The 13,763-nt window shown below is 35.4% G+C and overlaps 3 protein-coding genes across 5 annotated transcripts in view; all 3 read left to right on the top strand.

Annotated features, from left to right (window-relative positions):
• LOC111406472 overlaps window positions 1–750 on the top strand; it is a 2,627-nt gene extending 1,877 nt beyond the window's left edge. Inside the window, exons 6-7 of the mRNA XM_023035891.1 lie at window positions 196–350; window positions 591–750. Of these exons, the coding sequence (XP_022891659.1) occupies window positions 196–350; window positions 591–750 (315 nt within the window). The remainder of the gene's footprint in view (window positions 1–195; window positions 351–590) is intronic.
• LOC111405320 (uncharacterized AAA domain-containing protein C328.04-like) lies at window positions 197–9,436 on the top strand. Of its 3 annotated transcripts, none has more exons than XM_023034146.1 (22): window positions 197–350; window positions 591–712; window positions 816–907; window positions 1,547–1,789; window positions 1,918–1,973; window positions 3,303–3,451; window positions 3,567–3,637; window positions 3,741–3,914; window positions 4,126–4,197; window positions 4,829–4,930; window positions 5,008–5,097; window positions 5,419–5,494; window positions 5,604–5,697; window positions 5,779–5,848; window positions 5,957–6,136; window positions 6,757–6,879; window positions 6,987–7,070; window positions 7,555–7,739; window positions 7,831–7,969; window positions 8,072–8,131; window positions 8,452–8,556; window positions 8,814–9,436. In XM_023034146.1, exons 3-22 carry the CDS (start codon window positions 836–838, stop codon window positions 8,925–8,927), a joined length of 2,259 nt encoding a protein of 752 aa, XP_022889914.1. In that variant the 5' UTR covers window positions 197–350; window positions 591–712; window positions 816–835; the 3' UTR covers window positions 8,928–9,436. The 3 variants fall into 3 exon arrangements, with proteins under 3 accessions (XP_022889914.1, XP_022889916.1, XP_022889915.1); XM_023034147.1 differs by having other exon boundaries at window positions 266–350; window positions 816–901; window positions 1,547–1,787; window positions 1,916–1,973; XM_023034148.1 differs by lacking the exon at window positions 4,126–4,197 and having other exon boundaries at window positions 1,547–1,787; window positions 1,916–1,973.
• A 2,529-nt stretch (window positions 9,437–11,965) lies between these two features.
• Window positions 11,966–12,658, top strand: LOC111406932 (protein indeterminate-domain 16-like). The gene has a single exon (XM_023036289.1). It carries the CDS (start codon window positions 11,966–11,968, stop codon window positions 12,473–12,475), a length of 510 nt encoding a protein of 169 aa, XP_022892057.1. The 3' UTR covers window positions 12,476–12,658.
• Window positions 12,659–13,763: the final 1,105 nt, after the last annotated feature.

Below are 13,763 nucleotides of genomic sequence, written 5' to 3' on the forward strand. Positions count from 1 at the left end.
AGGCTTAGTCTTCAGTAAGCCTCAGTAAATTGAGGCGTAAGCCTTGATAAACAGCACTCAAGTCGTAAGCTTTCAATGTGTTAAATGTAAGCCTCCTGAGGTGCCACCTCAAGGCATAAAGTTTAGACAGCTTTTAAAGCATCAATTGATGTTGAATATTGTCTTCTTACTTATTGCACAATATTTTCTTAGCAGGTGGTGGGAGAAAGAGACTGGATTCAGGACTCAATTCTGGCATCTCGAGCCGGGAAGTCTTTGAGAAAATCAGCATTTAGAGAAGACATAATTGCAGCAATTCTTGAAGGAGGCAGCCTTGAAGTTTCATTTGATAACTTCCCATACTATTTGAGGTTTGCTAAATGATGAATCCTATTGTACGAGTAATTGGTTTTAGTGTGTTTATTCGAAGTTGTTAAGAGAGCTATGTGCTTGTTGTCATTTTATCCATTGGACAAATTATCATGGTTGTGCTAGTTGATTAGTTGCTACTTCATATTTCTCCAATTTATAAATAGTGGACAACAATATATGCACACTTTCGTTAGGCATTCTATTAATTTTTGAATGTTTTTATTTTATCCAACTTGCAGCGAGAGCACAAAAAATGTGCTGATTGCAGCTTCTTATGTACACCTGAAGCACAAGGATCAAGTTAAATATGCTTCTGAGCTTTCAAATCTAAACCCCAGAATCTTGCTTTCCGGTCCAGCAGGTCTCTTTCCGTTAAGATATTTTTCTCAATATCACTAACTCTGCTAAATGCTTTATTGCGGCCATAGTTTGAACATTGTAACGTGTTTATATTTGTTTTTTAGGATCTGAAATATATCAGGAGATGCTGGCAAAGGCGCTTGCTCATTATTTTGGGGCTAAATTGTTTATATTTGACAGCCATTCATTTGTGGGTGTAAGATGAGACCACGTGAACTTTTAAGACTGTTAAACTATATTCCAAGCTCTTTTTATTTAGCAATTCTTTGACATCTTCTGAGAGTTTTTTGCATGCAAAAGTCCTTTGATATCATGTATATGTTCTTCTGACAAATTAATTTGATAAGGTCTCACGGCAATTTTTGCTGTAAATGGTTTTTGCACTTCTATTATAGACATTTAAATTTATTGCTATAGAACTCTGATTTATGCATATCTTCAAAGTACAATCGATGTGTCTATATGTAAGGTTTGATTGGTCTTTTTGAGTGTGGGTATCCATTTGCAATCCATAATCATGTGTATCTGCTTCTTCACAAATAGTGCTACCCATGTACTTTGTGCCTATATTTTTCCGATTTGTGTAGGTTAAAAAAGTATCCAGTATCAAACGATCACTGAAGATTAAATAAAAAGTGCGAGTTACCAGTTTATTGATGCAGGAAATAGTTTATGCTCAAATAAATGGAATTTTATTGCTTAGTTGTATTGTTTCTTGGTCATGCAATTTCCACTGTCTACTATCTGAATTGAGATCATATAACATTAGTAGCAGGACCAAAAAAAGAAAAAAAACCGTTTTGCTTGTCATTAGTCAATTGTTTTTGTCCTGTAGGGTTCACCTGCCAAGGAACCTGAGCTATTAAGGGAGGGTTGCAATGTAGAAGAAGTCTGCGGTAGTAGTAAGCAAGTTGCTGGTTCCTCAGATTTGGCTAAAGGCATGGAACTTTCATCTGTTGAAGCAGATATCCCGGATTCTGCAAAATTTCTCCTTGGCTCAGACTCGAAGACAAAAATGGAAACTGACAATTTACCCACTTCAGGGAATGCGGCTAAGAAACCCTCAATTAAACATGGCAAGTTTCTTTGTGCTTTATGTTACAGAGGAATTTATTTCGCTCACAGTGTCTATTAAAAGAACTAACAATGTTTCTTTTACTTTGACCTTGTGTCCACATATATCTATGTGTTGACAAATATTTAGGCGATAGAGTTAAATTCGTTGGTCCAGCTTCTGGAGGTTTGCATTTAACTTCTTCCAGGTATATTGTAATAACACACTTTTCTTTCTTTCCAATAGAAACTTTTTGTTGGTAATTGATGTCTGATTCAGGTTTTTAATTCATTAAACAGTCAATTCTTTGACGATCCTTTTTCTTCGTGCAAGTTTATGGTGGTGGTTTTAAGAATGGATGGCTTCCTGCTAGTTTCTGTTAATTTATAATTGGTTTAGTATCATGCCATTAATATGTATATCTATATGTGTTTTTCTTGTTTTGAACTGAAGTTTCATATGTTCTGAAAGAGCAACCTGTTCACGAGCAATTTTAGGTGTTAGTTTTTTAATAGATGGATTTTTTCAGTGTTAGTTGCTGTTAATTTTTGTCGAGTATCGTGTCATTAATGTGTATTCTGATGCATACTTGATATAATTAATGGGGAAAACCAATACATCATTGAATGTGTTAGGGGAGTATGTATTCCTTTGATCTTGATTTGGCAGATTTATTTATGGGAAACATGCCATTAACCCCTTTTTGGTTTGAATAATAATTAGATGTTTAGTAGATTTTGTTTAAAGTTGGTGAAATGTGTGGTTGAAAAGTTAATAAAAGTTGTCGGTTCTATAAAATATGGGTTGAAAACGAGTTTTGAAAAATGGGGGCCAAATATGTGCTGAGTTTATCAATATTATAAGACATCAATGTCTCTGGATTTCTATGCAGATCATATATATCCTTTTATATAGTGAGTGCTTATTAACTACAAATTATTGATTTCACTTGCACATTTTTCTCTTTTTCTGGTTTATTTTAATCCACAAAAGGAGGTAGGGGATGGAGGGAAAGATAGGGGCTCTCCTGCCTTCTCTTTTGGCTGAAAGCATGACCAGAGATCTTAAGATGCTTATCATTTTGGTTCTAAAACCTCTTCATGCAACTGCAACAATGAATGCTTGTAGATGAGAATACTGATCAGAAAATAACTTAATCTCTATTAATCAAGTGTTATCATGACTTTAACCTTTAAATGGTGAAATCTCTATTGCTCTAGTGTTGACATAACTTTAACCTTAAAGTGGTTTCATTACTTTGCTGCATTTGGCACAAGGCACTTGTTAAATGACTGCAGAAGTAGTATATACAAGTTCGAAATATATTCTTGTGAAAGTTACTTTGGCATATTATAGATGGTCTGTGAGGTAATTTACTTCTTGTTTTGTTTTGAAGGGGGTTGATTTTTTAGATATCACATCTATTGTACTTCAGTTGCACTCTTTTCTGGAACTTTTTAGTATAATCTTATAACCAAAAAGGTGCATTCTGAATTACACTACGCCTATGACATAACACTTTTAGCTGCATCTTTAGGGGCCCAACTCCTGGAATGCGAGGAAAGGTACTATTACCATTTGAAGACAATCCCTTTTCGAAAATTGGTGTAAGATTCGATAAATCCATACCTGATGGAGTTGATTTAGGGGGTCTATGTGGTGACGGTCATGGATTCTTCTGTAACGGTAATGCGCAGACATGCTTATATTTTTGAATTCAAATGTATTCTTGTGCAAATGGAAAATTCTTAAATTCCCTACTTTCCAATCACTTTTTATCTCTCTTGCTTTTGCTTGCTAGCCACTGAACTTCGCTTGGATACCTCGGGGGTGGAGGATCTAGACAAGTTGCTAATTGACACAATGTTTGAGGTGTGATTCTTAACATGTTCAAATGAGTGCTTTCCTCATGATTTATTTTGTGTCCCTATTGAACCTTCGTAATCTAATAATTAATTTCACTCCCCTTTGCTAGACCGTATTTGAGGTGAGCAGAGATTCCCCCTTCATACTGTTCATCAAAGATGCTGAGAAATCTGTGGCCGGGAATTCCGAATTATATGTAACATTTAGAAACAAGCTGGAGAAGATTCCTGATAATGTTGTAATTATTGGCTCTTACACGCAGAATGACAATCGTAAGGAAAAGGTAGTGTTGTTTGGATGAGTTATTTTTCTTGTGATGCCATTGTTTTGTTGTTTGATCGTACCCATGATACATATTATTGACATTTAGAAGTCTTCTTGCTTCTTGTTGGTTTGTTCTGGAATTGACACCTTTTGGTTTTTAAATTAAATGAAATCCTTTCTTGTCTCATCAAGTTGAGAATATGAACTGAAGATAGTTTTCCATCGTGCAGTCACATCCTAGCAGTTTGCTTTTCACCAAATTTAGCAGCAATCATACTGCTTTACTTGACTTGGCTTTCCCTGTAAGGAGCTCTCTTTCATTACTGTCCTATTTTGAAATTATACTTCCTGCTATGTGGTTTGTGCCTTACAGAACAAAGCAAGTTTTATTATATGTCATGTAATATCTATCTGTATGGCACAGCATTGACCTTGCTAATGTATCTTATTTGGCACGACTCAAGAATCTCTCTCCAGTTTGACTTTAGTTGCTGTTATTTTTATTTTAAATTTTTCATGAACTTTATCATCAGGACAACTTTTCCTTTCCTTCTTTTTTTTTTTTTTTTTTTTTAATGTTCGGGAGTGGAGTTGGGACACCAAATGATTGGCCCTGTGAAAAGAGAGAACTTATCAGAAAGGGCTCACATTGTTCAAAATCTTTTAAATAATGATATTCTATTGGATCAGAAGTGCCTTTGGAAAACCATCAAAGTTTTTACGCTAATTGAAGTGTCCTTGCTGGATCTGGTTATGTAACATTGGCCTTAGTCAGGTTGTGAATCGGTGGCTGATGTTGTGCGTGTTGGTTCTTTTCTTCATGGATATGTTCATTATCAATGTACTCTGCCTGTCATATCTTGTATATAGTTTATGGCTCTGCTTAGATCATTTGCGTATTGGATTCACGTGTTTTACTTTTTATTACCTCAGGATAGTTTGGGGAGACTACATGACAAAGGAAAGGACGTTCCCAAGGCAACCAAGCTTTTATCTAAACTTTTCCTCAATAAAGTGACCATTCACCCGCCTCAGGTTTGTTCTTTAAATTCTGCATGTTACGGACCTTTTGTCATTTAAACTATGTACTGATACTTTAGTCGCCATTGCAGGATGAAGCACTTCTAGTTAGTTGGAAGCAGCAATTGGAACAAGATGCTGAAACCCTGAAACTGAAAGCAAATCTCAATAATTTAAGAACTGTGAGATATCATAACAACGAAATGTAGTATTTTTCGTAATATAGTCAGAATGCAATGTCCAGTTATCTTTTATGATTCTGAGCATGCTAAATAGCTCTGGACATGGATCTTTTTATTTCTTATTTTTTAGCAGAGTTCCATTGATTTGAACTATATAAGGAACACACTGCTGAAGACACTGTCAGCATTTTGTTCGAATTTACTAGTTTATGCATCTGTAATTCCTTTACAATATTCAAGCATGGCTATGCAGAGACTCACTTTATATTTTGTGGGTGCTTCCAGTACTTCATCTGAATTGCTTCATGTTATTACATATAGGTCCTGAGTCGTCGTGGAATGGAGTGTGATGGACTTGATACTTCGTGCATTAAAGATCAGATACTTACAAATGAGAGTAAGCATTTCTTTTTGGCCCGATGATAAATTTTCTAATTCTTCTATGAAAATTGAGTCTCCAGAATGAGTGAACAAGAATTAATAACGTAGTTTTTTGAAACCTTTAGGCGCAGAGAAGGTAGTTGGATGGGCTTTATGGCATCATTTAACGCGGAACCCTGAAACTGATACAGATGCCAAGCTTGTTTTATCTACTGAGAGGTAATTAGAGTAGCCACTTACATTTTTATGGATGGCTACAAAATTAGTTATTGGAACTAAACTGGTATGACACTTGAGCAGTATCCAGTATGGGATAGGAATACTACAAGCAATCCAGAATGAATCCAAAAGTTTGAAGAAATCTCTCAAGGTGATAGTTGTGTTTCTTGACATCAGAGAAAATTTTTGTTAAAAGCTTTAAGCTTTGTTGGAAAATATTTTTAGAGGTTTACAGATTTAATTTTTCTGCGTTACCTAGGATGTTGTGACAGAGAACGAGTTCGAGAAAAGGCTTCTGGCAGATGTCATTCCTCCCAGTGATATTGGCGTGACATTTGATGATATTGGAGCACTTGAAAGTGTCAAGGATACATTGAAGGAGCTGGTGATGCTTCCTTTACAGAGACCCGAACTTTTCTGCAAGGGTCAATTGACTAAGGTTTTACATCTGAATCTCTTATACCAGTAATTGACATCTCCACATGATGAAGAGTTTTAAGTTATAAGACACCAAGTGTTCATTCGCTATTCTGTGTGTGTTGTTTAATTGTCTTGGTGAACCTCCTTTTCCTTTTCTGCTCATTTGTTACTGTCCCTTCTTTATGAAAGTTATATAGGGGTCTCTCTTGATGTTATTTTCTTAGTCACGTATTATCTTGCTTGAATAGGATGCTTTTCTCCATGCTTGCACCGCCTCCTCCCATCAAAAAATTAATTCCCATGATATGTGATGCTGCTACTTAATTAAAAACTGAGGAATGAGGCCCTGAGTTAATCTTATATATTGGAATGGTCTCTCGATTAAGACGACTGCATGTTTGCTCACGAGAAGTAGTTTAATACAAACAGAAAAAAATTGCTGATATGTCATTAACACTGGGCAGATTTTCTCTTGAGCTTTTAGATGCTAGTTTTCTGGCCTCCTTTGAGGCTTTGAGTTTTTAGTCTGTCTGCTTGCTTTCATGCAACGTGTCTAGAAGTTGTCAATATATTGTTTTGCTCGTAGTTCGCATTTTAGGTGTCCAAAGAACCTCTCAGTTCAAACTTTTTCATTTGCAGCCCTGCAAGGGTATACTTTTATTTGGCCCTCCTGGAACAGGAAAGACCATGCTTGCAAAGGCTGTTGCCACTGAAGCTGGTGCTAACTTCATCAATATATCTATGTCGAGCATTTCTTCAAAGGTAAATTCATAAGAGAGCTTGTCCGATGACTATTATGGGATTCATTTGATGATTTTGTTGTATATATTTTACTTCCACCTTATCCCACACTATTTTTCTTATTGCAGTGGTTTGGAGAGGGTGAGAAGTATGTGAAGGCTGTGTTCTCGCTGGCAAGCAAAATATCTCCTAGTGTTGTATTTGTTGATGAAGTATGCCTACATTACTTGTTTGTATAAATACACTTTTGCATATTTATTTCGGGAAAATTGCACCATTGTTCCCCAAACTTTAAAGAATAAAGTTGGTTCTCGACATTTCATTATAATTGCACAATCACTTTCCAACAATAGAATCTGTCAGAATCTACAATATATTGTCACGTGACCTTCAGAGGAACACGTCGCACATCAAATTTCTAGGAACCAATCCAAGTTGAATAAAACCTAGCTTCATAATGTTATATATACGAGGGACACGAAACAATGTAATAAGATTTGGACGACATTCATCATTGGGGGATTGATTATGCACTATAGTAATAGGTTGAGGACGAATTTGCTACTTTTTAAATGTCGGGGTTCAATTTGCTTCTTGGGTAATAGGTTGAGGACCAATAGGTGCAGTTTTTCCTATTTATTTATTTGAATCTTATACACAAGATTGACTTTGTGAGCTCTTCTTATATCTTAACAGGTTGATAGCATGCTAGGCCGAAGGGAAAGCCCGGGGGAACATGAAGCCATGCGCAAAATGAAAAATGAATTCATGGTGAACTGGGATGGACTGAGAACAAAAGATACAGAACGAGTTTTGGTGCTTGCTGCTACAAACAGGCCATTTGACCTTGACGAGGCTGTAATAAGGCGGCTTCCGCGTAGGTAAAGCAATACTTAGAATTTTTCTGCATTTCTAACTCACTTAAGAAACTTCTATTATTCCTGATGTTGCTTCTATTTTATTATCCCTTAGATTGATGGTCAACTTGCCGGATGCTGCTAATAGAGCAAAGATTTTAAAAGTGATACTAGCAAAGGAGGACTTGTCTCCTGATGTTGATCTGGACTCTGTTGCAAGTATGACCGATGGATATTCTGGAAGCGACCTGAAGGTTGGATTAACAGATTCGTGTTCTGTTGGAGAATCAATTTTTAGTCTTGTCCACACTTTTGAGGATCTATGCTTTCTATAATTCCACTTCTTTTTCCTGTAGAATTTGTGCGTTACGGCTGCACATCGTCCAATCAGAGAACTTTTGGAAAGGGAAAAGAAGGTACATTTCTTATGATTGATGTTGAGATTTACCGCTGCTTAATCTCAAGAGGGTATTAAAAACGTCAAACATCAATTTTGAGGATATATGAAATGAAAATTAGTACATTTATGGCATGTTTGGTAAGCCGGTAAGGTGGTGTACCAAACCATGTTCTTAAGATGATAGTTTGTTTTTGTTTTCATTGATTGCTGACAGGCAACATGAATCATGAATATAGAAGTGACTTTTCTTCTGATCAAATATTGAAGAAAATATCATATTGTCATTGCTTATCTGCGAGAAAAAACCATTTGACTTACATTTTGAGGTAATGATAGGAGCAAGCTGCTGCCCTTGAAGATGGTAAACCTCTGCCAGCTTTGAGTGGGAGTGCTGATATTAGGCCATTGAACATGGATGACTTCAGATTTGCTCATGAGCAAGTGAGTGGAAAATCTCAAGATTTTTTTTTTATTACGTCTTATTTATCATGTTTGGCAAAGCTTGAAAGGATTTTTTTGCCAAACAAGTTCTTCTGAATGTTACTTTTTATCAGGACTTATAATTCAAAAGATCACTGTCGTAAAAGCAAGTCCTTACTTTCCAAATAGTATTTTTTTTTTCCAAGCTTATCGAAATGTGCTCCTGGTTGTCCTTTAAGCTGAACTTTTGAGTTCTCATTTTCCTGTGCTGAGTGCAGGTTTGTGCAAGTGTTTCGTCAGAGTCTATAAACATGACCGAGCTTCTTCAGTGGAATGAACTATATGGCGAAGGAGGCTCTAGACGGAAGAAATCCCTTAGCTATTTCATGTAAAGGTGACGTTCCTCTGTACAAGCATTTCTCTGTCTTCCTCAGCTCCTTGCTGTTATGCTGAAGTTTGAGCTAACTGCTGGGCCATTGGATGTGCTATGAGGTTATCAACTCGTACAATGAAGCATAATTTTTTGATTTATAGATGCATTCCTGTGAATTGGAGATGGTATGGGGTAGTGTAGCCTCCCAAGGGGTAGAGCAAATGAGGCTGCTCCTGCCTTCGTTTTGCTTCCCATCTCTGTTCTGTCAATTAGGAAAGGATCGTGTTCAATTATAAGTTATTTATAGTAAAAATATCGGAGAAAAGAAGTACTTACATTGAAACCCAAACAAGCACCTAATTCAATATATATTTGTTTCTACTTTTTAAATAATTATTGGAACGAATAAGTAGTCAATTCTGGTTTCCTTTAGCTAGGTTCATGGTTGTATGGCTGAATAAATGACTTGCAAAATAACTTAAATTTCTATGGATGAAGTTTTTGGTGTTCTAAAGGACTCTTTGAGCAGCATTTTTGGGTTTCTTCTTGTTATGTAAGGAGACAATTGCAAGTTTCTGGTGATGTTTGGTACGTAATACTGAATACGATAATAAATACGATTTTAGCTGCTATTTCTTCTTTAATATTGATTACTTTATTAATTTTTTAATACGGATCACTTTATTAAACAAGTCAAGAGTCAAAACTGTGTAATGGACTCGGAAAGGGTGAACCCTCCCATCCTCCTTAACCCAAACGACTAAAACAGCCAATTTAGCTTTCTTGTTTAATGTTTAACACGTAATGTATCTGATTTTGGCCATCTTGTTTCGATGTAAATTACCCTTTTTGGTACGCTTAACATGACTGGAGGAGCAAGGAATTCCTGCATAGGGATTCGATTCAAACATCGTACTCATTTCCAAAACGTATTTGAACTTCTTTGGTACGCTCAACATGACTCGAGGAGCAAATAGGTTTTTTTGAGTAGAAATGCGACTCACACAACAAAATCATATTTTTCATCGAATAATTCTCTTCTTTATTAGACAAATGTAATAATTCTCTGCCTTATTAGACAAATATATGTTTCACTGAAAGTTCAATTTCAATGCACTCAATGGGAAAAATATTACACGTAGACGAACTTTCTTAAACTAAAATATAAATATAAATATAAATATAAATATATAATCATGCATGCTCAGTCCATGATGTACCTTTTAGACAAAGTTCTTTCCACCTCTACCTATTTAAATACAATAGTTCAAAAAACAAGTATTTTTCCTTTCACTTTCTCTCCAAACCCTTGTTCCAAGAGAAAGTTGAGTTTAAGCCTAACTGGCGGCACGTGTGAACAGGATCTGATGTGTGCAAATCTTCCATCCTGAATGATGAGAGATGAGTGATCCAAAGTATAAAGTTCATTACACCCAAATCATCATTATTGTGGGCTAATCCTTCGTCAAATAATGATACTTGTACATAATAAAATTACATTATGATTTACATACAAATGATGCATAAAAAAGAGTGATTTTTTTTTTCTCTTTTCATTTGGTTGTAAAAATTCTGACTCTAATCATATTTCAGTACATCATGTATTTGTAAATTATTATGTACATGTAGCACAATCAATCATCGCACTCCTCTACGGCTCTACCGCACCCTCCCACTCCACATCCTATAGTGCCCCTCCCACGTGCTAGTCTTCTACCGTGGGCTTTATATATGGAGAAAAGCTAATTGCTTTTATATAAAATTGCACAAAACTCCATCATATTGCATTAGTAACGAGTTAGTCTTCAAGCTTTACAATTAGTGCTCAATGATGGACAGTATCTAAGCCAATTTTAAATTATCATGTGAATTTTCGAACATCAACCAAGTTAGAAACCAAAACTTAGCTCATGTTTGGTTTTTTATTAAATTCAAAATTTAAGTAAATTTCGATAAAATTTGATGTATTGTTGTACAGTCGAAAAATTGTTAAAACTCATGAGTCTCCATGAAATATATGATTGAAAATAAAATAAAAAAATGAATTTTAAAAAATGAGGATCAAATAGGAGCTTAATTTAAGAGAGTTGAGCGTGCAAGAATCATATAATTGATTTTGTAGAAATGTAAATGATTATGGACTAACTTATATCAGATAATATTTTGGGACCGATACTGTAAAATTCTCCACCTTTTAAAACAAGAGGGCCGACAGCTTGGGCCTACTATCCGTAAAGCCATTTGCCCTTAAACCAAAAAGCCCTCTTAGGGCTCAAATCAAATCACACACTTCTCACGTGCGAGTGAAATTATTGCTAATCCTCCTATCCATCCTCAATCAATTATTAAACAAAAAAAAGTAGTACTTTATAAAAAAGATAGATATCAAAATTAAACTTTTCAATATCTCCCATGAGCAATTGAAAACAAGATTGAATAATATTAAAAGAATTTATAAATCTTGTTCATAGTATTATTCTATCCTGACGAGTATTTCTTGCCAAACACGGTATGATAGTTGAAAATAATAATAATAATTTGACAATGTAAAGATGTTGATGAATGATGATTTGGATTTATATTGCTCAAATATATACTTTAAACAAAAATTTAATGTGCCCCGTTTGGTTTAAATTAAAATTATATTTTTAGTAAATTTTAATAAAAGTTGATAAAATTTGCTGGGAAAAGTTGTGATTCCAATANGTTTGGTTTAAATTAAAATTATATTTTTAGTAAATTTTAATAAAAGTTGATAAAATTTGCTGGGAAAAGTTGTGATTCCAATAATACTTATGGTTAAAATTTAATTGTCAACTTAATAAAAGCAATACTAAACTAGGTTGAGTACAATGTATGGTATAATAACTTTATGAAGTACTAATGTAAGTGATTAAGGAGTGAGGACACAAAGTTTGGAATCATGGGTCTAATGATGCTAAAACAGTATAATCATTTTGCATGGGAGACATGGGAATTTCCGGAAGTGCCCTTGTAATGAGATTCTTATATAAAGCCCACATTGCGCAAGCATAGTCCCTCACATTATTTTCCTCAATGGAAGAACGTCACAAAGAATTGCAGCTACTATCCAGTACTAATCCACACACTGCACCTTCTTCATCACAGGCTTCATCCTGGCCATCCGATTCCTCGACTAAATTACGATCGAGGGATCATATTGATGGTCCATCACTAGACCTTCAATTGTCAATAAGTGTCAGCCCATTCAAGCCACCATCAGATTGTGTTGTAATAAGAAGAGTCAAAGATTACAATGATGCGAAGAAGTTTGACACTAGCAATGTTGAGGCCTTGAAATGGCATGCGGCGGAGCAAATTCGACTGGCGGCGATGGAAAAGGCTTATGCGGAGCGTGTAAGGGAGCTTTCGAGGAGAGAAATGGAGTTGGCCGAGTCTGAATTTGCTCGTGCTCGGGCCCTATGGGAACGAGCACGAGAAGAGGTCGACAAGGCTGAGAAAATGAAGGAAAAGGCCATCGGAAAGATGGATTCAAGATGCTTGGAAATCACTTGCCAATCTTGCAGACAAAAGTTTCTACCTTAAAAAATGCTAACTACACTTTTTGAGTCTATATAGTGAATTAAAGTTTGTTACTCACATGATGAGTTTGGAGTAGTTGATTCCTCTATGACAACTTGGATTTGACATTGCAACTTGTCTGTTTTTAATCATTGTAAATCTGTAAAATGAGAAACTTCGGTTGAATAAATGATCGTGTATTCTCCATATTGTCTTCTTATCTCTTCCTTCTTCGAGCTGAGGTTATGGAAGCAGGAAGTGAGGGTTCATGTCCCATACGCCGGATTGAAGAAAGTCGAGCCCATTTTATCAGTCTAGTTCCCGACTTTCCTCTAGCTGACACCGGCTTGTATCTTCTCAAATGATCATTGTCTTTGACATGATAAACTTTGTAGTTTCCTAATTCTATGTAAGTTTGGATTTGTTCTTACCTATCAAATGTCAGAACGGCATATTCATGTGCTATAAGATTTCCTATATTTTTCCAAAAAAACATGACATGAAAATGGACAAAGGTATTAGAATAAGAACCTATAGTGATCTTTTAAATATGAAACCTATTTCTTTTTGTTCAAGAATTATTTATCATTTTAAATAGTTTTCATGTATTATTTCATAGTGTCAAGGGACGAGACGAAGATAGGATTTTGTGTAGAGAAATATGGATAAAAGAAAGAACAAACTAATTGGAGAAAATTAGAGACCTTGAACATAAATTTATCAGAACTATGTGAAATGTAATCAGAGTTTGTAAATTCTTTACGTTATTCAAAGACTTAGCCGACTCGAAATTTTTTGTAGGTTAAATAACAATGAGAAAATAGTCATTATGCACCCGCTTGCATATCAGACTCGTTACATTTTCTTGATCTTTTTCAAGAACCTGTACCAGAAATGGCACCAAGACCTGAGAGGATCCGATTTATGTGTTGAAGCCTAAACTATTGTTCACTTTAGTCATATGTATAAATCACCACACCTAAGCGTGAGAAAATTTTTAGCTCATCCATGCAGAATGAGACGAGAAGGACATAATTTTCCTGCCCCTTCAATTTCTGGTTCTAAAGCATAAGCATATAAGGGAGCTATATTCGACTTAGGGCGAGACAAACAGAGACAAGATAAGAAATCTAGTGATTATAGTTAACAATCCCGAATTCGAGTTGATTCTGTTCGCATCCGTGGAGTGTTGGCCGACGTCAAATTAAGAACCTTATAGAGGTTAAAAAGGGCAAATGAATCAGAACAAAAAGTAAACAAAATTCATTAAGAAGAAGACAACATGGCTGTATACAATTGTATTCAACTTGTT

This window comes from Olea europaea, chromosome 12 (genome assembly GCF_002742605.1).
Source record: "Olea europaea var. sylvestris chromosome 12, O_europaea_v1, whole genome shotgun sequence".
Taxonomy (NCBI): Eukaryota; Viridiplantae; Streptophyta; class Magnoliopsida; order Lamiales; family Oleaceae; genus Olea; species Olea europaea.

What these genes read in the sequence shown, in the direction of transcription:
- LOC111406932 (XM_023036289.1), top strand. Translation starts at nt 11,966, where the DNA reads ATGGAAGAACGTCACAAAGAATTGCAGCTACTATCCAGTACTAATCCA.
- LOC111405320 (XM_023034146.1), top strand. Translation starts at nt 836, where the DNA reads ATGCTGGCAAAGGCGCTTGCTCATTATTTTGGGGCTAAATTGTTTATA. An exon ending in TAATTGACACAATGTTTGAG is followed by an intron (nt 3,638 to 3,740) that starts GTGTGATTCTTA and finishes CCCCTTTGCTAG; the next exon opens with ACCGTATTTGAGGTGAGCAG. An exon ending in TGACCATTCACCCGCCTCAG is followed by an intron (nt 4,931 to 5,007) that starts GTTTGTTCTTTA and finishes TCGCCATTGCAG; the next exon opens with GATGAAGCACTTCTAGTTAG.